At 35.8% G+C, this 21953-nt stretch overlaps 1 protein-coding gene across 2 annotated transcripts in view; it reads left to right on the top strand.

The window, feature by feature from the left end:
- The window catches only part of MTDH (metadherin), a 33965-nt gene extending 14776 nt beyond the window's left edge, over positions 1-19189 (top strand). Inside the window, exons 6-13 of one of the 2 annotated variants that reach the window (XM_072852136.1) lie at positions 1482-1733; positions 3833-3919; positions 5907-6005; positions 8361-8485; positions 9046-9165; positions 11669-11788; positions 15741-15897; positions 17518-19189. In XM_072852136.1, the coding sequence (XP_072708237.1) occupies positions 1482-1733; positions 3833-3919; positions 5907-6005; positions 8361-8485; positions 9046-9165; positions 11669-11788; positions 15741-15897; positions 17518-17588 (1031 nt within the window). In that variant the 3' untranslated portion in view covers positions 17589-19189. The remainder of the gene's footprint in view (positions 1-1481; positions 1734-3832; positions 3920-5906; positions 6006-8360; positions 8486-9045; positions 9166-11668; positions 11789-15740; positions 15898-17517) is intronic. The other variant, XM_072852138.1, reaches the window with a different exon arrangement.
- The last annotated feature ends 2764 nt before the right edge of the window (positions 19190-21953 follow it).

Below are 21953 nucleotides of genomic sequence, written 5' to 3'. Positions count from 1 at the left end.
AACTAGGTGACTTTCAGAGATCCCTTCCAATCTTAAGTTTTCTGTGATTCTGTGAAAAGTCGCTGGTCATATAGAAGGTAAATGTTTGTGACGGGAGAGTACCATGATAAACACAGAATAATCAAGCTCCTGCTTCAGGACTTAAGCTGTTTTTTGCAAGGTTGCAAAATAGTTTTTCTATCAGCTACCCTTTGGTTTCCGTCTCTGCTATTTTTGTTGTTGCCTTCCCCTAAGATGTCATATTACCCGTAGAGGACATTGACTGACATGAACCATGTTAGTGCTGTGGAGTTGTGTAGAGAAAGGGCAGTGTTTTTAGGTATAGCAACAGTGACCTTAGAGATGTCTGTGTTTGGAAATGATTTGTCTAAGAAAATCTAGGCATATCTCACCTAATCAATTCCTTGCCAGTGGGGCTGCCTTGAATGTGGTATGTTCATGCTGCCTGAGCTATGAGTTCATTTGAGGAATGAAATATTTGGTCTGTATGTTGGCGTATGATACTGATTTACTTGTGCATCAGGTTTTGGCTGACTGTTTAAGTGTTACACTTGCAATATGCAGATATTTCTTAATCATTTGTAAATGAGAAGTTTTCCTGTTGTTTACATTGCATATATAAAAAGAGAGGATTGGATATACAGAGCCCTTTGAGAAAGATTGGTGATATATAAGAGGTCAGGCTGGGTGCACCAGGTGACCATTAGACTTTGTTTTATAGGAGCATAAATTAAAAATAATGTAAGTTTTATAATGATCTTTATGTCTCAGTGTACTACGGACTCCTTTCACAGTATACATTAAACTTGCTATGACTAGTAATTCCTCAGCAGGATAGGCTGTTGCAGATAGACTTGTGGTCTTTTACCTTAATGTAATGTAAAATATATTGCTTATTAATTATTTTGAGAGTGTTACCATGATTTTTTTCCTTTAACTTTGATGGTCTCTAGAGTCAATATGATAGCTGTGCTCTTTGCAAATTCTGTGTAGTATTTGGGAAGCATTTTCTAATCCTTGGTAATTTCTTCTACTTCCTGCCTAGAGAACTGCTGTATGCAGTTATGAAACATTATTATCCATTTAGTGCATTGGGCTTTCCACAAATCATCACCATACTGTGTAAGAGAAATTACCTGGCAATGTTGGAAGCACCCCCACCCCCCACCCTTTTTTTTTTTTTTTAATCTAGAGGGACTGGTTCACCAAGATATCAGTCCTATAAAGAAAGGGACACAGGAAGGAGAGTGCATTTTGGTGCTGTTTTTTCCTCACTCTTCAAGTTAGTAGACAGGTGGTGCATATCATCTGAACTGGAAAATCAGCTGAGACAGAGCAGCAGTTCTTCTGTATCACACTGGTGTAGCAAAGCTGCTGGTCACTTGTACTTTTTTAATTAAGTGTATGTGCACATAAGTAATATTGTAATTCTTCATCCAGTTCTTATTTTATATAATGCTTTCATTATGCTTGTATTTAAGTTTCTCCAGGGTTGAGTGAAAGCCATACAGTAAATGGAGGAAGCTGGAATGAGAAGTCTGTAAAAATCTCCTCACAGATTGGTGTAGGGGAGGAGAAATGGACGTCTGTTCCCTCAACTGCAGCTGGGAAGAGGAAGACTGAGACATCAGCTTGGGGCCAGGACACTGGAGATGCTAATGGAAATGGAAAAGACTGGGGTGTAACCCTGGTGGGCAGGCCCTGGAAAGAGCGCTCTTTGTTCACTCCTATTGGTAAGCTATTCTGAAGAAAACTTGCTTCACTTAGGCGTTTTTACATAAGTATATTTTTTACTAGTGAAGCTCTTAAATAGCTTTATGTTTATATATTAAAAAAATCTTGGAGTGGTCTAGTGAAATGTGAACTAAGCAGTTTCTGTTTACTCTAAGTTCTGATGGCTTAACATCTATGTCTCTGTTTACAGTTTAACTGGGGTTTTGGAGTTTATCTGAAATAACTTTATTTCTGTGAAGGAATCAAATTTTTTGTATCACTCCTAAAATTCTGAAAGTGATTACTAAGTCATTTTAAAGTGTAACTTATTTTTTTAATGAATGTCTTAAAACCCAGGTCGTAAGTCTATTCTGTTGCTCCAACATGATCAAATCAACTGTGTTTGTTTTTGGCAGATGTTTGTTTAGGCTCCAGGCATGAAGATTGTTCAGCTCTCATGACAGTTAGTGTTGCACTGTTTTTCTCACTGGAAATTGTTTTTAGTCTTCTCCAGTACAGTTTTTTGCCTTTATCACCTGTACTGTCCATAATAATAATGGAGAAGAGAATTCTTTGTTTCTCTCTGGGCAACAATCTTCAACGTAGTAGTAGATGATGTAATATCATCCTTCCCGCTATTCAGTCTACATGATCTTTGTCTCTTCTGGAAAGCAGTGTTCCTTTGTAGTGAGCAATGTTTCTTTAGTCTACACCTCTTTTATTTGTCTCAGATGTCTTGAAATGTGGTGCCTGAGGCTGGACCTGCTATACCATTGGAAGCTTTACTGTTGCCAAGTAGAGGCAAAAGACTTTTTTCATATTCCAGTTAGCTGTATTCTGCTGTATATTCTAATAAGGTAGTTCTTGGTGACTGTGACCAGCTGCTTGTTGTTTTTGTTACCAAGAATACGTTATGCCTGACCGGGCTGATTTGCTTCTGGTAAAATGACTAGTTTTATGGGTGAGGGGAGAGCAGTGGGCGTCTTTTATGATGACTTTAGTAATGCTTTCAACACTGTCTCTCACAGTATTATTATATCCAAGTTAGGATGGTTGAAAAACTGGTCAGGCTCAAAGGTAGTAGTTAGTGAATCATACTCTACCTGGAGGATGGTAACAAGGGGGATATCACAGGACTCTGTACTTAGAGCTGTCCTGTTTATCATCTTTTATAAATGACCTGGAGGAGGCCACAGAGTGTCATTCACATCAGATTCCCAGATTACACCAAACTTGAGTGAGGAGGGGGAAACCAGTTGATACAATCCAGATCATGGGTGCCATCCAGAGAGACCTAAGCCAGCTGGAGAAATGGGCTAACAGGAACCTGAGGAAGTTCATTGAGGACAAATGTGAAGTGCTGCACCTGGGTAGGAAGCAGCCCTGTCTGGGTGTCTGGGGACTGACTGTCTGGAGAGCAGCAAAGGACACCAACAGTATTCTGGACTGTTAACAGGAGTCAGTAGATTGCGGATAGTGATTATCCACTTCTTGGACCACATCTGGAATACTGTCCAGTTTTGAGTGCTCACCCCCCCCTACTAAATAAATATAATTCTAACCAGGTGTTTCTTTTGACACATTAGTGCAACTGATTATTTCTGCTTATTTTCTAGCTTACACTTAACAGAGTCAAGTATATCTTCATTTTTAAGCAGTATCCCCTATTTGTCAAAAATTGTTCTGAACTCAGTTCTATTCTTCAACATATATACAGTTTGCTCTAAGCTAGGTTCCATCTGCAGAGTTAATAAATATGCTTTTCAATAACTTAGATGAGTGCAATAATGGGAAGAAGAATAATAGTATGGGGCTCAAAACATAATTTACTTTTCCTTTGTGAGAAGTTCATCTATAGAAAAGGCTGTAGAGGGAAGAAGGTCTTAGAAAGCTTGAAAATTGTTTCAAGCTGAGTGTTCATACAGTCACATCTCTGTCAGCACTGATTGTCTGATGTAATGAGCAAAATAATGCCCTCAGTTGTGTGAAGTGTTAAGATGGCTGGAATGTCCACTGTTTTTCTGACCTTATTCATAATTAAATAGATAACTTTTTCAACATTGCCAGCAGTGCGAAGTTCTTTTTTCTTTTTTTTTTTTCCTCCCCCCTTCCTGCACAGCTGCTTGGAATGTGGATGCAAGGATTAATACCTCTGAACAGAATTCTACTTCTTTCTCTTCATTTGGATTAACTCCTGGAGTTTCTGGTATGTATGCCCTTCCAAAGATTTTTCCACTCTCTTCTACCCCACCAGGTGGAAGTAGAATTTGCCAAGTGTTATTAACATGCATCTTTCTCATTGTTCTTTGAATATAGTACTGGTAACTATAAACAAGTGGAAGATACGTTTTATGAAAGCCTAGAAAGCTTTTTTGTTATGCTCAAGTCATGCAATAAAGTAAATGTTTTAAATTGATAATCAAAAGCTAGATCAGTAAGAAGGTGATATTTCTTATTTAGCCTTCCTGTCGTGTGTTGAGTCTAAATAATGGGCATAAGAGATTGCTGAGTATTGCTGTGTCTCAAGTTGGAGAGCAGAAGATTGCTTTCTAGGAAAGTCTGTTTACCCTGATCTTCTGGGAGGTTTGTTATTTGATGGTTGGGTTTTTTCCCCTTCAAGGAACTAAAGCACTACTTTCAAAATATGTTCCATAGGCAGAACTTGAAGTCCTCAGTCTTTTCTCTGTATGATGGGTGGGAAAGCTGAGCTCTGGAGTTTTCTTGTTTTGAAGGATGAAATGGCTATAGAGTGCAAACCTGGCTTCATAACAGATCTTGTGTGTTAAACTACTGACATAAGTGTTACAGTGATTTATTATATAACAAAGGGACCATGTGTCAGGTTTTCTGCTCTTGCTTGCTTACTCCCTTTATCTAATGAGCTTGGTATGGCTATTTTCTTTTAGGAAGTAGCTGGCCAAGTGCTTATGCACTTAGGCTATGTTTACTTGCATTGCAGTTTCCAGTCTTTTAACTGTGGAACTTGAGCTCAGTGTCCTGCAGCTCACATGAGTGCTTCATTCTCTGTGCACATCTGAGCCAGGATAACAAAGAAGTTATAAATGCCAAGGTCTAATTTATCAGACTTTCCAAAGAACAGTTCATTTAATGAAAGCTTACAGAAACCTTGTGTTAAAGAAAAAGAAGAAACAAAGTCTTAATTGTACAGAGAGTTTTAATAAAATAATATTTCCTAGGGGATTCACTTGAATTCAAGTTCAGTCTCTAGGCTAAAACTTAAGAAAGTTTAGTTTATAAGGTGGGACAACAGACTGATCTGAGATTCATCTGCAATACCACCATTCCAACTTTAATTGAAAAAGAAGTGTGAAGACAGTGAAGTATATTCGTCATCTTTGATGCACATTAGCCAACAATGTTTTAATGCAAAGGGACCACACTAAATATTTACTTCTGACTTGTGACTCACTAGCAAAAAAATGAGAACATGTCAAGGTTCCTGTCATCTGAGGTGTCTCTTACAGTGGTGTTTATAAAATAGACACACAGGTAGCTGTAGTCCTATTTAAACTTCACTTCAGGAGTATGTCTCACCATAAAGTAATATTCAGTCTCACAATTTAGTGGGTTTGTTTTATTTTTTTTCTAAAATGGTTTGTTTGCTGATGCCTTATTTTTCTTAAAATAATGATGTTAGATGTCTAACACTTTCTGTTATCATGACTGATACTGGTCTTACTGTTGTTTGTCATGCTTCTTTTATGTTCCTGAAACCTTTTACTTGAAACGGAAATTGAATTCTTAGTAATGAATAATTTAATTGCTGTATCTGCAATGTAATTGATCAGGTTTTTTTCTAGTACTCTTTTCTTTTAAGTGTCTCCCTGTAAGAGTTCTTACTGATACAGAGTAATAATTTTACTACCCATAAGATTTCATTGTATTTCTCAGTTTGAGGAGACTGTTGTAAGCCTTATAGACTGCTGTTATTCACCTTCTTATCTCTTTTTTCCATATTCTTCTCCTGACTTAATTTTGTCTTCCTTCTTCGGTTCCCTTGTTTTCTGAATATATCTCATTTTCAAGAGCCTTGTAGTTTTCCTGTCCTGTGCAGTCCTTAGAATCAGATTTTTCTTTGAGCCTTCTGCCTTACTTTCCTATTTTGATTGGAATTTCTTTACCCAAGAACTCAGGAAGCTTGTTAACTTACAATTTTATTTATTCCCTTTCAGGATCCAACAGCGAGTCAGTTTCTCAAGCTGGTACTTCTGATTTTCAGTGGGATTTAAGTCATGCTCAACCCCCTGTTGATGACGAATGGTCTGGGTTAAGTATGTTCCTCTAAAACGTTCATTAACAAAATTTTGTTAATTACTGTTAAAGTGTAGTTACTTATATTAGCTACTTGTATTAGCCAGTTGTGAGCATCTGAAGAAAAACCTGGAATGTTTCACTTCTGTAAAGCTAATTGACAGTTTGAAGAAAGCAGGAAGAAGTATTTTGACAAAAGACAATAGAAAATGGTTAATTTTTAGGAAGAATACTTGGATATTGAAACTCAGAAGCAAAAGAGAGCTCATGCCTTTTAAGGTAGTTCTGGCTTTTGCTAGAAAATCTTGGTAATCAATTAAAACAGTCTTACTGCAAATGATGAGAAAAATCTACTGCAAGTTTACAAATGACTGTAGGTATTTGGCGGATTTGCGTTTGAGTCACTGAGTTTGCTTTTAGATGTTTGTACCTTACTGAAAACTTAATGTGACATAAGACTCTTGTATTTAGTCTAACTTACTTTCTAATTTAGCAAACATTAGGAAGTTTTTATGTGTATAGAAAGCATATGCAGGATAGAAATCACTGAAATTACTTGGGAATTGTAGTAAAATTGGTGTTTACTCTCCCCTTTCCCCTCCCTGCCAATTTTAAAATTTTCTTGTAGTTCTTACCAGAGTCTCTCCCTAAACAGGGCTGTAGTATAATAAAGTTAAAGCCATTCCTAAATATTTACTAGTGAAACAGTACCTGTGAAGAAAGCTTTCAGCCTTAAATTCACTTTTTGAACTGCCTTGTAATTGATATCTTTATTCAGTCAGATCTAAAAAAGTTGTAAGAAAAACAATTTAGTGCCTTTCATTAGGTCATTGACCTGAAAAATTGGTCAAGTTGACCAGAAAAGCTGCCTTGCATGTTACCTTCTCTCTAAGAACAACTTCCTGTTTGACTGCAAAAGTGGAATGGATTGATGCAGTCCTTGATTCCACCAGTTTTGGCATGACTGCTCTGATACCAGATCACTTTGAAACTTATCTTTTGTCTTTTATCTGGTTTAAGGATAAGGGAAGCACATTTCAGTTAATCATTTGAAAGTAATCAGTTTTACATATTATCAAAAGCATAGTTTTATTCACATTTCTGAGCATAGAATGTTTATGGCTATAGCTTCTGTTAATACAGTTAATTTGGTCATGGATGTCAACTAAGTGTACAGTAATAGAAGTGGGGAAATAAAGGAAGCTTAGGCCAATGTGATACACAGATGTACCTTGCTGCTTTATCAGGTTCCGGACAAGGAAATTAACTTTATGTACAAATACTAGTAATTTTTATTATTAATAAAAAAGAATTGATTTTTTTTTTAAGCAACTAGTGAGAGGGCAGTAGATAAAGCATAAAGTGTTATGTTGGGCAGTAACTGTTTTTTCAAACCGGTAAATTTTAGTGTCCAAAGTAAGTGTAATTGAGGTAATCATTTTATATGAAAGCAAGAGGTGGAAAAGTATTATAGGTAATCTTAAGATCTCTTAGTGTATTTTTTGTTTCATAATGTTTGCCAGTAAATTTAATTGGGTTTATTACTGCTTTTCATTTTGACTTAATATTCCAATGTTTAAACTGAATCCTGCTGTAGTTGGCAGACCAAGTTTGCCTCTTATTCGATTTGGCATAGACTGAGGGTGAGAAATATTTGTGATGTTAATAGAAATGTGAAATGAAATATGATCTTTTACAAGGTGTTCGTTCTGTTTTAAAATTGGCTTGCTGTACCTTTCTACTAAACAGACAGTCCAAGGCTTAGTTCTTCCCTTCAGATTTTTTAAATTTTTATATAACTGACCCTATAAATCTGTCATTCCTGTGTGGCAACGTAAATATGTGCCATCATAAATGAACGATAGCAAAATGGAGCTGGGACTTAGAGTCTTAGAAAAAATAAGGTTATTAAGAAATGTGTTACAAGATGACTTTTGACTCAGTAAGATTTACACTTCAAGATATATCACTTGTAAAGGATTCTTACTAAGGTAAAATTGATGAGTGTTACAGTTCATCTTAATTTTTTTCACAAACTAGGAAGAAGGTTTAAGATGGAGAACAACTCTTAAATTTGTTCCTCTTCACATAGTCTAGAAAAGTATCTCAAAGCAATTGCATCTAGCTATCTGCTACTGTGACTAGTTTGTAATCTGATTGCTCTGTAAAATAACCAAGTCTTACTCATTACTTACACAAGTATTCCAGCTATCATTAAAATCTTTACGTTTTTTCAGAAATACAGGAAATGAATATTTGTATCTTGATATCAAGAAGTGGGTTTATGCATAGTTATTTTTTTTCTCATTTTTAAACTGTCAAAGAGCACCTGTGAAGTAAGGAGACATTCCTGAAAATCTTTCTAATCTTTGTAGATGGACTTTCTTCATCTGATCCCAGCTCTGATTGGAATGCACCAGCAGAAGAGTGGGGAAACTGGGTAGACGAAGAAAAAGTTGCTTCTGTTCCTCAACCTGAAGAGATATCTGATGTTCAGAAGGTAAAAGGTGATATTTTCTCCTTAGCTCCAAGACTTTGCCCTTACCACTGCCATTTCTTAAAGTAACTTAAGGGTGATAATAAAGGTAATCTCTCATCTCTTTTACACTGATAAGAGTAGCACAATTGTGTTTAATGTGTATGCAGAGAAGGAAAATTATTAATGTTGTTATTGAGAAAATAGAAGCCATTTAGCTCCATGTCAAATCTTACTGTCTCACCATAATACAAGGATCACCTTATTGTTGTAGACTGAGAGGATTTAGATCTGTTTTCATAAATACTTCTTAACAATATTTAATTCTGTATGAAAAACAGCATTTTCATGCCACCAGTACATGGTGCTCTCTTGCCTTTTTCATTCCCAACTCCTGTACCTATATTACCAGATAGCATGTAAAGAATGTGGTCTTCCTAAAATGAACTGTACAAATAAGATTATGTTCATTTATACTTTTATATGCAATTAAATTCCTTGTAGATACTAATTTGTGTTTAGTCTATAGAAGGCATGTTTCATTGTAATTTTAAATGCTAAATACCTTGTATTCCTATATGAAGGCTTCAGATAATGAAAGAGAAAAAGCAGAGCCAGTTCTTCAGAGTTCTACAAGTGGCAAATCCAAGAAAAAGAAGAAGAAAAAGAAGAAGCAGGGGGAAGAAGCTAACTCTCCTGCACAGGTAAATGGAACAAAATCTGGATAGCCTGCAAGGCAATTGTGAGGAGTTCACAAAATAACCTTATTTTTGTATATTAGTGTCTAAGCAAAAATTATTTTGGGGAAATTAATTTCCTTATGGTATTGGATTGTCTGCTGTTGTTTCTCAAGAGTTAAAGTAATCCTTCTCTTACTAGGATTTCCGTTAATTTGAATTATTCCATATTTGACTTGTGAATATAATGTAGTTTTGCTGGATTTATGGAAAGCATGAAATATGTGGAAAGTATTTATCCTGAATTATTTATTTTTTATCAAATCAGGATTCTGTACTGTAGGGATGCTTCCAGGAGGAACTTTCCTCTGCAGAGGAAGCCTTCTCCTCCTTCCTTTGAAAGACAGCTTCCTTGGTGGACATAGCTAGCTAGGAGAACCTGAGAAATTGAAGTTTTCTCTTAGGCAATCTTAAAGTACAATTCTACGATAATATAGTGGTTTTCTGAAGTACTGTCGTAGCTTGATTTATGTGAAATGGTAAGTATCAATGCCTTGAACTCAGTAGGTGGAGCTACTCTGAGTCAGATTTCAATGAGATAGATAGTATTTGCAAACTGAGGATGGTTGGAGTTTTCTGTGTTACTTAAATAGCTTTTGAAGAATTATATTGAAACAGATTTGTTGTAAAAATAGCAAAAGCAGATTGCACTTCACTTGGCAATTGAATCATGTTTGAATAGATGAAAACAAGTACTTTCCTAATAGGAAAAAGCTTTTAATAGCTCATGCTCAGAATACATCCTGCTTCTGCTTGTAGTGACAGCCATTCATAATTTACATTCTTTACAAAATGTTAAATGCTCAGTTGAATCTGACTAGGTGAATTGGAGAGAGGGGGAAAACATTACTTCAGTCATTCTTGCTTTGGATTTGCTTTTTATAACTATCATGTTTTCAGTCTGAGATTTTATTAAAACAATTTTAAAAGATTAAATTCCTATTACATAGAATTCTTTTAAAGTTGTCTATGTCGAGGTGGATGCTTGTGTCAATTTGCAGTGGGTTTTTTGAGGCAAATTCAAACTGAGGGTACTAGGATTGCAGCTTTTTCATGATTGAAATCTGTCATGTTCTGGTATCTGCAGTGACTCTTAAGTGTAAGTCAAGATTAATAGGTTACAGTTAATAGGTGTTTGTGGATGTCTTGCATGGATCTTAAGGTCAGGGAGTGCATCTGAAATTATTTTTTTTTCTGTTGCCTGTGAGCTGCCTTTTAAGTTGTGTATGTCAAATGGAATCGTACTGCCATATTAACATAATGAGATTCATTTATTCTACCCATTGGTCTCCAACCATTCTGATTTTGTTACTTTTTCTTTCAGTCCATCAGTCTATGAGATCATCAGTTTAAAGATGAGAATTTCTCTGTATTAAATTTTTATGGAAAATTGGGGGGGGTGTTGCTTGATAGGAGCAGACAGAACTGCTAATACATCAGAGATAAGTTATCCTTGTTATAGCAGTTTAGTAATTTAACTTGCCAGTCCTACTTCAAACTCACTTAAAATTAGTATATTTATCCTCAGAAAATTGAACATGTTCATTTAAACAGCATCATCTTTCTCATCGATTATACTTAAGTGTTCACACTTGTATTTGTTGACTTCAGTGTTTGTCAAGGCAGTGGAAGCTACCTTCAGAGCTATATGTAAGGCAATATATTTTCTTTCCTGTCAAGAATCAACAGTTAGGTTGTGACTGTGTTTTCACAAGGTTCCAGGGGAAATAAGTGAAGGAACAATATTTCAAGAGGTACTTCCAGCTTAATAGAACAGAGGTCTCTGGTTTTTACTGTTCACCACCACAGGATTCTTCTGGTGCTATAAACAAATGTAACTACTTTTAATTCCTTGTGTAAAATGAATACTTTCCACCGTTAGAGTCTTTAAGGAGTAAAGATTGAGACTCTTGGATACTTTGGATATATTTTCAGCTTCTGTACCAAGAAGCTTGTTTTACAGGTGTCATGGCAGACTAACTTGAGTTGCAAAAATATTATTAAAGCTTAATATATGATCGAAAACCGCACAGGTTAATATGCAGAGCTTGCATTTAAAAACATTTTGCTTGTAACAAAGCACAGAATTGAGAGCAGTCAAGTCTCATTGTGATACTTTTGCAAAGTTTTTAGAGTAACTTCAGTTTAATTTCACATCCTTATAATTTCACAGAGTGTGAAGTGCAGTTTATTCAGAGATTGGGATTTTTGTTAGTAAATTGCGTGAAGGGTACTGCTTTCTGGGCTTTATTGGGTTCTATGAGTCTTCTTGTATTATGTTGTTCTATAAATTTTGAGTGTGAGCATAGGCTAATATTGGCCCACTACAATTTTTTTTGATAGATTTTCTTAGCAATAGAAGCTGATTATGACAACAAAACTGATGTGCAGGGAAGAAGAGTCAGAACTTTACTGCAAACACAGGCTCTTTTTTTTTTTTTCCCACCCCCCACCCACCTCCCTTTTGTAGGACACTGAAGAACTGGATAGAGAAGCTGGAGAGGAATTTCAGGAGGATACCTCAAAAGTTCAACCACAGCAGGAAATAGCTTTTTCTCTGAAGACCATAAGTACTAGTGAACCAGCTAAGGTAGGGATGCAAAATTGGGTTTATGTTACAATTTCTGATTTGGAAGTGCTCAAAGTCCGTGCAAACATTAATGTGTGTAGGTAAGGTTACAGTAAGAATACTGCTTCAGCCTATATGTTTTATGAATATAAAGGTGATTGAGAGGTTGGGTTTTAGATAAGGGTCAGTTATGAGTTTTAAAATGGCTGTCTACTCTGAAAAGCAGTCTCTTTAAATCAGTAGTCACTTTCGTGACTGTCAAGTTATTTTCTTGTTTGAATATTCAAGCAATAGTTTAAAACTTTTAAATCAGGAAACCTAAGACCTAATAGGTCTGAGCGCAAGACTAATAGCATGTTTTACTGTTTCACTGCCCCAGAATGAAGTGTTACTGACTTATATTCTGACTTAAATGCAGGCTAAATTTGATTTTTAATGGCTGTGCTGAGCTTAATGTTAATGACTGAATAAGAAAAGTTTTTATTTGAACCAATTCACAAAATGTTTGCTTCAGCTCACAGTTGAAACAAATTGTCTAGAGAATACAAGTTCTCTTTAATATTTCTCCAACTAGCAGCTTTTTTAGATACTGTTATCCTACAAGCATCCCATTGTAGGAAGAAGTAAAGTATTTAATATTTCTAGTGGTACTAGTTTTGCGTTCCATAAAGAGTGAACAATACCAGTGAGACAGCAGTTTGGTACCACAGATTATCTGACACAATATTGAGTTTTACTTTTTAATTGTTAAGCATTTGTTTTATAAAGATAACAAGGTCTTAAGATTCAAATGAAAATATTAGAATGGAATCTTTTGCAAGAGGCTGCAGGTCACCAAAGAAAAAGTACAGAAAGCGTTTATTGAGAACATGTGCCTTGAAAAGCACATTCAGATGTACTTTTAGCTTATTCTAAATACCCTACATCACAGTACAGCTTTTACTGTAATTATTTAGTTTACATTCAGTTCAACCTTTATTCAAGGCTAGCAACAGCTCCCTATTCTATCTGACTAGTGCAGAGTTGGGTTTTGTGGGTATTTTTGAAGCTGTATCTGAAAAAAGACATCTGCCTATGTGTGCAAGTGGCTTTATTCCTGGCAGTGTGTGTTTTTTAAAAAAACTTAAAAGCAAACACATTGTTTTGTATTGGAGGCCATAGTTGAAAATGTGTAGACAGAAAACTCACATTTGGATTGTGATATCAAGGTGGTTTTCTTGACATCCAGAAAGAGGTGTACTGGTGCATCCCAAAGGGCTATCTTTTGCTGTTTTGAAATCTAAATTGATTTGAGAAACACTTTTCAGCTACATGTAATGATTCTTTTGATCTGCAGTTAGATATCTTGTTTTTTCTCATGAGGTGTCGGCACTGCCAAAATACCAGCCCAGTTTCAGTAGACTTTGCTCAGTTGTTTAGTGTTTAAAACCATACCCAAATTCCTAGGTGACTTGATGGCATCAGCTCTGATGTAGACCTACACTGTGCACTATTTTTGCGGGGCTTGAGTGCTCCTGTTACTCTTGAGTCTTAAATTCAGTCTGTTCATATATGTGCCTATGTATAGCTATGTTAGTGGCGATTTTGTGAAACAAGACATAGGCTGTATTAAACTTGGTGTGGGGGTAAAGGACAAACAAAATTATTGCTAACAACATTCTCTGGAAGTTAGTTGGACTTGGTAAAGGACAATTTGTGAACTGTTTTATCTGACAATGCAGATGGTCTATCAGTCTTTGTCAAGTCTCCTTGCCATCAGATTTGGCTTCATTGTAATTTCACACATGCAAAGATGCCTTCTGATGTTGTTTGACTGGCTGTTCCAAAAAGTTTTAGAAACAGTCTGTGACTGATGTGTGAAATGGATGACTTAAGTTTCCAAGATAGGTAATCTAGTCTTGAGCAAATGCTCCAAAACATGAGAACCAACTATGAGGAAAAATAAACTGAGTACAAATAAGTTATTATCCAGAATATCCTCATAAAGACCAGAAACAGCTGAATGTTGAACACTTCTGATTTTTATCTGGTGATTATATTTTTCCTATATTATACATTGGGCTGTGTGGAAACCTTTGGCATTTTATCAGCAGGCACAGGTTTTAAATGAAGAGATATCTTTGGAAATCCTTCATTTGTAACAGTTTCACAAGTCACTACTGCATTAATAAATTGTAGAATTATGCATATAGCTATTTATATTACCAAAGAGGCTTTATTCATTGTTTCAGTTTTCCTTTCTGAACTGATTTGTTAACACAGCATATCCTAGCAAAAAGTAGTACCCAGTTCTTAATGTTTGGTATCACTATCCACTTCCTCTCATCCAAAATTCAGACAGAATTACAGTATTTGGAAAAATGTCCAGGTAATGCTGTATGTACCTGTATCATATTTGCAATAATACTGTGTGCTTTAACATTCAAGCTGCAACATGTTTGTTAGTCAACCTGAGACAGCTGTATGCCATTTAAATCTTAATTGAGTTGCTTTACCTGCAGGTGGAGAGTGACTCTGTGACCTGAATCAATTACCTTGCACAACTAGGCGCTTTAAGTCTTCCTTCTGTTTTAGGGGCCACATCCATTTTGTTAGAGTTCATGTATTTGTGTAGCTGATGATTGCTAACCATTAGACAATGTTAGAATTGGCTAATCTTGGAAATCCTGTAGGATGGGAGTTCATTTTATCAGCATAGCTGGTATTAAAAAAAAAAAATCCAAGATTACCATATTTTCAGTAGATTAAGAGAAATTTTGCAATTATAGTTATTAAAAAACTTGTTTCAGCTGATGTGTAAGGGCACAGCAAACTCCTCTACTCATAAAAGGTTAGAGAACTGCTGCCCTCTAAATTCATGTGTTGGGTTTTTTTAATTAAAGCTGTTTAACTTCTTGCTCAGTACGATATGATTTAAAAGAAAAGTTAAAAAGTATCTTTTTGCTCTTTCGTATGTTCTGACAATTTTTTAGATGCTTACATTACAGTGATGGAAACAGTACAAACTGGTGACTATAATGTTGGATCTGTGTACATCCACATCAAGGGCTGGATGTAGACTTCACTGTTTTGTTGTGATAGTTCCAGGTCCTGAATGCTGTGGCACAACTACAGCCATGACTTCTTAATAACACCCTAAGGTTTGGGGTTTATTGCTTGACTGAGGCACTGTTTTCTAATACACTCTTATTTGAAGCCTTTTGTCAGTAGGTCACCTGCTGTGGGATCATATGGTTGTTTTATGTTCTGACTTTCCTACTGGAATGTCAGAAAGTTTTTTTTCCATTTTGACTTCTGTTTTACTGTACTTTATTTCCAGTAAGTGCTACACAGTAAGCTACAGTTAGAGCTTGTGTCTCTAGTGGGAACCTTCAAAATAGACTGGATAATTGGAAAATACTAGGAGTATCTTTTACTTGGCAGTTATTCCTACAGTAGTTTCCATTGAAATACTTTGACAGCTCTCACAAATATCTGTTATTCTAATAAAAGCATAAAGAGTGTTTTGAGCAGTTGATAAGAATGACTGCAAATGCTTTCTAAATATTATAAAAGTTTGATTTATTTTGGGTTTTGAGGTGCATATTTGGACTTACACAGCTTGCCTGTTTGCCTTGCAACTAAATGCATACGTGTCACTGTCTTGCATCTCTTCTGAATATGTATTCTAGAATCTTTTTAGGATCTTAGTGATTTTTAGATTGTTCTCCCTTTCTTTGCATGTCATGTATTTTAAGAAGAATTAATTTGTGTGGTTTATCTTTGCTTGTATGCAACTAAAAGTTTTGGCGCTAGATGGCAGTCATAGTCTTGCAGCCTTGATCTACAATTTTGAAGGATTTTAATATTGGCTTAATTTTTCAATGCCATCTTTCCAGCAGCTGCTAAGTATACTGCCAAAATAACACCGTATAAGAGTGTTTTACTGTTATATGACTTAAACTTTTGGAAACTTTTTCTGTTTTTCAAATAGCCTGAGGAGGCTCCTTCGCTTGCTGTTTCTACTGAGCCATCTGTAATTGTATCAGAGAGTGATTCTGACAAGATCGCTTCCCAAGTGCCACAGATGCTGCAAGAGACAGATGTTTCTAGTCCCAATATTAAGCAAAACAGTGTGCCTCCTCCACAGAGTAAGTATCTCAGTACAATTCCTTCATCTGAATTCAGAGTGTACTTTTTTCCCATAGAGTGTATATAGCCAGAATGCTTTGCCCTGAGGTTTGGGTTTAGAGTGCCATATCAGGTACTGATGCATTTCATTTATATATCTTGCCATATTGCAGCTTTCGTTGAAGTACTTTGACAAATGTGCTTTCACTGTGAGGAAAAACTGGCTTCGTATGCTTGAATAACTGAAAATGTCTGTTGGCCTTGTCCAGTCCTTAACAGACATTTGGATGTACTCTTCACCATCAGGACTGGAGCTCCATGCTGTGACTAAGTAGTTCTGCCAACACTGTTTCAAAGACCTGCTTGCGAGTCTTCAGTGGAACAGATGGGTGCTAACATAGCAGTTGACAGGATGTTTAGCTACCAGAAATTTGGAAAAAAATACAAGCAATTCAATTTTCAACCTACTGGGGGTTTTTTGACTTATCAACTTAGCTCATTAACATCTTTTTCCATATGCTTCCATGAAATATAGTAGTCATGGAGGAAAACAGTTGCTAACATGGGAGTAGAAAGGTATTGGGTGATACACATATTTTTGTTGTAGCCAAACAACACATACATCAGGCTGAACTACTGCAAGTATATTGCTTTTTGAAAATATGCTGTGCCCAGAGATATCAAACATATCCTCTGTTGTGCTCAGCAAAAGTGTTTGTACTGAAGTACTCACCCAGTAAGACAGAAAAATTGGAATGGAAATCAGGATGTGAAAGGCAATGCTTTTTTTAAAAAAAAAAGGTGTTTGAATTAGACTTTTTAATGAGATTAATAAATACTGACATTTTGTAAGAAGTTCCTGGCTAAGTGTTGAAGTACTAAACCAGTTTTTAATGACTGCAGGAGAAACTAGATGATTTTGTAATATTAGTCTCATTCAACTACACTAATTGGCTTCTTGGTTTTGAATATATTAACAGAATCTTTCAAGTCAATGTGTCAACTTACAACATTTTGTTCTGGTTCTGAAATATGAAGGCTTTTGTGACTGATTCATGCCTCAGCAATTGAAAGAACACCTCTTATGTTCAGCATATAAAATATTTTACCTGATTTACCACTTTTGGCAGCCAGCATGTTTTAAGGCAATCTGTTTTAATAAAATAACATAGTGCTGCTTTATTTGATTATGGATTCCATGTAACCACATCTTTACGTAGTCCATTATTTTTAAAAATACTCTTCTGACATGTCACATTTAGTGGTTAAAAACAGTGTAATCTGATAAAAGTGAACAATTAATGTCAGTTGTGTACATGTGCATTATTTCCAGTTAGACAAAAAATAATAATAACCTTACTGTAAATAATACATCTAGAAAATGAATGACCTTCATTGTGTATCACTCTTTGTATTTGTGGTGTAAAAAAGTAGCTTGAAATTAGCAAATGCTGGTTTCGATGCACTTTAAATTAGACTATTTGGGAGAAGCAGGTAAATATAACTTTCCTTCAAAAATCATGCTAGTTGATTGTTCTGAATTACTTCATAATAATATGGGGTGTACCGTCCAGGATTTTAAAAGTCAGTTCTGTGTAAACTTCCTCAGTGCTAACGCTGTAGTTATGTTTTGTTTTTAGCAAAGTCTGAAGAAAGCTGGGAATCCCCCAAACAAGTTAAAAAGAAGAAAAAAGCGAGAAGGGAAACGTGAACTTCCTGAGATGGACATGTGTTGCTGAATACTGTCATGAAGATTATGCTGTTTATGCAATAATTTGTGAACATGTACAGAATTTTATATAAATTTCAAACAATTTTTAAAAACAGAACTGCTGTGAACACAAACATCTTTAAAAAGGAATCAAAGGAAAGTAACTTTATGATATAGCAAACAGAACATGCTACACCTGAAAGACACTCTGAAGAGTCTGTTTTTTCCAACTTTTGGAGAGAGATCTTAATAAAAAACTGGTTTTACAACACAGTGCCCTGTTTACAACAGATTATACTCTCATCTACAGCTGCGGATAAAAGATTAATTTCAAGGAAGGGTTTTCTGTAAAAATAATTGTCTGTACAATAGTGGGTGTTTCTTGCCTCTCTTATGAGTGATGCATTAGAAGCACAGAATGTCAACCATTTGAATTTGTTTCATGCCTAAATCAAAGTGCTTTGATTAAATACATAATCTGCCATATCTTTACAGTAAGTTGGTTAGCAACTCTGCTAGCTGTTACAGGAATCACAAGTGCAAATCATTAACCATTTGTACAGTCAAGACCTTCATGGTTTATTATATGAAGTTAACACAATAAAACTGCTTTGGGTTAAAAGTTTGAGAATGTGATTTGAAACTTGAGTATGGTTCATGAAGTTATTTTTGATAATGTCTATTACCTTACTTGAATTGTTGAAGATAACAGTATATTTTTAAGAATGCAGTAGTGTGCATAAAATTGGTTTTCTCCTTCATTCCCTACAGTCCTTGGTTGATTCAGACTCCCGTCTAAAACTGTATCCTTTCAACTTTTAAACTTATGGAATGAATTGAAATCAAACGTTCCCTTCCCTTAACACTTTTTAACTTACCATACCCAATTCTGTTCTGACATACCCAATTCTGTTCTGTTCTCTATTACTGAAACTCTGATGAAAGCAAAGTGAACTTTTTTCCACTCACAAATTATTTGGGATTTCAAAGATCTGTTGGAGAACTTGAGTGGCTTCAGACAGCTTTAATTGACATTGTCAAAACCAGTTATCAGGAACACATTTTTTTACTGCCTTAACCTGTAGTATGTAGAATGTGTCTAGACTTCTGGACAGGAGTTAGTGTTTTTATATAAAAAAATAAAAATTCATGCAAGTATAGCAGTTGTAAAATAAAGACCATTTCCCGCTTGAAACTGTTAATTAAAATGGTGTTTAAGATGTGTTGTCATTTTCAGGCACTGTGTAATTACATGGTATCAAACTGGCAGATGTGTTTGTGTCTGTAAGGTGCATGCTCAGCCATGTACACTGTAAATAGCCTCTACAAAAATTTGTTTGATAAGGATGGTAATTAACATCACCTGGTAAATTCAGTTAAAGAAAAGCCAAGATTTTTTTAAATGATTGAATTCTGATTGTGGCACAAACAGAATTGTTAACAGCTGTAACACATGGTACTGATCAACAATCTTGTACTCTTACTGTACTTGACTGCAGTTCTAATAAATGGATACTAACTTGCACAGGTATTAACCCCTGTATATCAGGAACATGTGACAGTCTAAATTGATTTGTTAAAATAAATTGAGCGTATTGACAGTATTGATTTATTTACTGGGAGGGGAGTAATGCCTGAGACTGATACCTGTCAAGATTCATGTAAAATAAATTTAGAACTGAAGTACAGGTTTTCAGGGAATATCTTAAGGCAAACACAAAAATAGGATATTACAAAATCATGCAGAGTCCTTTGCATGTAAATAATATTTTAATTTTACTTGTCTTCTTCATAGTAAAGGTTACAAAGAATACCCTTTGAATTCAGGCTTGTAATGTATGTCCAAAATGTCTGTTTCCAATCTGTATGTTGTGCTATGAGCCTCTTTTGTAGAAAATAGGAAGATTTTATGTAATGAGAGAGACTGCCCCCAAGGGCTTTCACTGCATAAATTCTTTTTTTTTTTTCCTCAAAGATAAAATTGGTGATATTTCTGGGTTAGTAAGCTCTAGCTCTTGAATAGCTTGTCATTCTGGAAAAAAGAAACAAGCTAGCTAACAACATAGGAACCCTGCTAATTAACTGCTACTACTAAGCAGGATCATATAAATACATAGCCTTCCTTTCAAAATGTTATTACCTATTTAGCAGCACCTCTTACTGTTTTCTTAATGTGCAGTTTCAATGTCTTAGTGAAACTCGCTTTATTTGACATTCATTAAAGAGGTAGTAACTGTATAGCATATTGTCTATAAATAGAAACTTGGTTATCTATGTACTGTCATGTTTCTATGGCTCAAGCAGTGGTTAGTCTTAATGATACACTGAATCCAGACTTTGGTACTTGGACAGAAAGAGAAAACACCATTTAAAGAAACTTAATCTTTTTTCTTTTTTTTTTTTCTTTTTTTGTTGTTGAATGCATGGAATGGTTTCATAAATCCAATATGTTGGGTTTTTCTAAATACTCTGGAATTATTTGTATGCGTAATTTAAACTTGTGATTATGTGTAATTGGATAGTCATGGCATATTTTTATTTCTTTTGCGGGGAGGGAAAGGTGTACAGAATTCATATGGGCTTGTTACAAAGATAACTGTGCACTGGTTTGGAGGGGGGTGAAAACTGTATTTCTGATGCCCTTTTAGAAGTCTAAAGAAAAAAGTGCAAGAGAAAAGCACTACTTTAATATTTACTAAGAAAGAATGTACATATTAAAAACATTTCAAACTTTATAGAAATACTTCTAGTACTGTTGTGTTGTAACTGAATTGTATCTCATTGGAAACTGCCTTATTAATAGTTCCTAGCCATGGGATTGTCCTGTGAATAAGGCTTTTGAAAAGTGCAGACATCAGAATACATGGTTTAAGCAGGCTTTCAGCTGTTGTTAATCATAGTTGTTTTGCCTTTAAATGACTCAAGTTGGTTGCCAGTCAAGATTTCAGTTGTCAAAAAACATGCATGTGTCTTGCAGTCACTTGTACCTGTGAGTCTCCTGGTGACCGCTGAGTACCAATGAAGTTTCAATTTCCAGGCCAGTACTGAAAGATTTCTTCATTGTGCTGCTGCAAATGGAAGAAAAAAAACCTGGAAAATGGAATTACTTCTTAAAAGATACTGCTAAAATTATTTTACTGTTAAAATTCCAAGTGAAATTGCTTCATTTAAGAACTGAGAGCATCAGTTGAGTCAATTTGGGTGGGGGGAAGGACCAGGAAGGGCTGTGTGGCCAATAGTTCTTAACCTGAAAGTAGTGCAGTATCACCACTGATTTTATTCCCTGCAGGACTAACAGAACTGCTGTTAGTCGGGATGGATGTTGGGAACAAAGTGGGAGAACTTGTATTTTGTCAGATGGGCGGGGACAGGGGCATGGAATTATTGTTTCCTGTAGTCTATAGCATGTTGCTATTAATGGCTCACAAACTGTTCCTATTGAAACTTGAATGGCTAAAATTGTCTAGTCTCCATATTGGGTCCCTTTGGTTTCTGAAACTGTTGAACTTCTTTTAAATACCTGGATAGTTGTACCAAGCTGAAGGTTTCTGGTTCACTGAAAATCAGTTTCTTTACTGAAACTATGATGTGTCTAGTTCTGGTGTATTCTGGAAAGGAAAACATCATTTAAAACTCTTAACGTGGAACTACTGGTTTCAGGGTTTCATACAATGCTCTTAAAAAACCATCCTTAGGAACATCTGCAGCTCAGAGCAAGTACATTTTCTATCCTGATTTGTAGCATCAAGTGTCCTCATAACTTGGCTCAGTATTTTTAATTCAGTCCATGGCAGAGGGTAAGCCATGGACCACTCGGAGCCAGATCACCACAATGAATTCTTAAAACTGATGTTCAAGACGGTTCCCTGTTTTCTCAGGGACAGCAGGTCTTTTACACGCACAATGATTCCACTTAGCTGTGCAGTAGGCTCTGACTTGGAGTTAAGTGAGTCCTTATTTCAAATATCTGATTAAGTATAAACCAAATACTGTTACCAAGGGCTTTGTTTTCGGAGGCCATTCTGACTAAGGCTGTCACAGCTTGTTTTTCATGACTATACTGTTTCCTTGACCATCCTTATCTGTGTGGCTAAGGAGCAGAGCGTGCCTTGAGCTACATCTGCAAGTGAAGCTCTGGATGGGAGATCACTCCTCTGATGTGATACTCTAACTTGGACTCACTCACTCTTGGACAGCCAGGCTTTAATGTGTCTTTTGAAGAGGCATGCTGGACTGGAGATGAGTGTCTTTCTGAGCCTTAGCCACTTAGCTAAAAGGATAGGAGCTGTATCAACTGATGGTCCCTCTGCTGCTGAGGGGCTGAGTGGCTGGGTGTATATCCAAGGAGATGTACAAGGTTTGCTT

Source organism: Ciconia boyciana, chromosome 2 (assembly GCF_034638445.1).
Source record: "Ciconia boyciana chromosome 2, ASM3463844v1, whole genome shotgun sequence".
In the NCBI taxonomy this organism is placed as follows: domain Eukaryota; kingdom Metazoa; phylum Chordata; class Aves; order Ciconiiformes; family Ciconiidae; genus Ciconia; species Ciconia boyciana.
The sequence above is the reverse complement of the archived record's forward strand: the minus strand, read 5'-3'. Positions and strand labels throughout refer to the sequence as shown.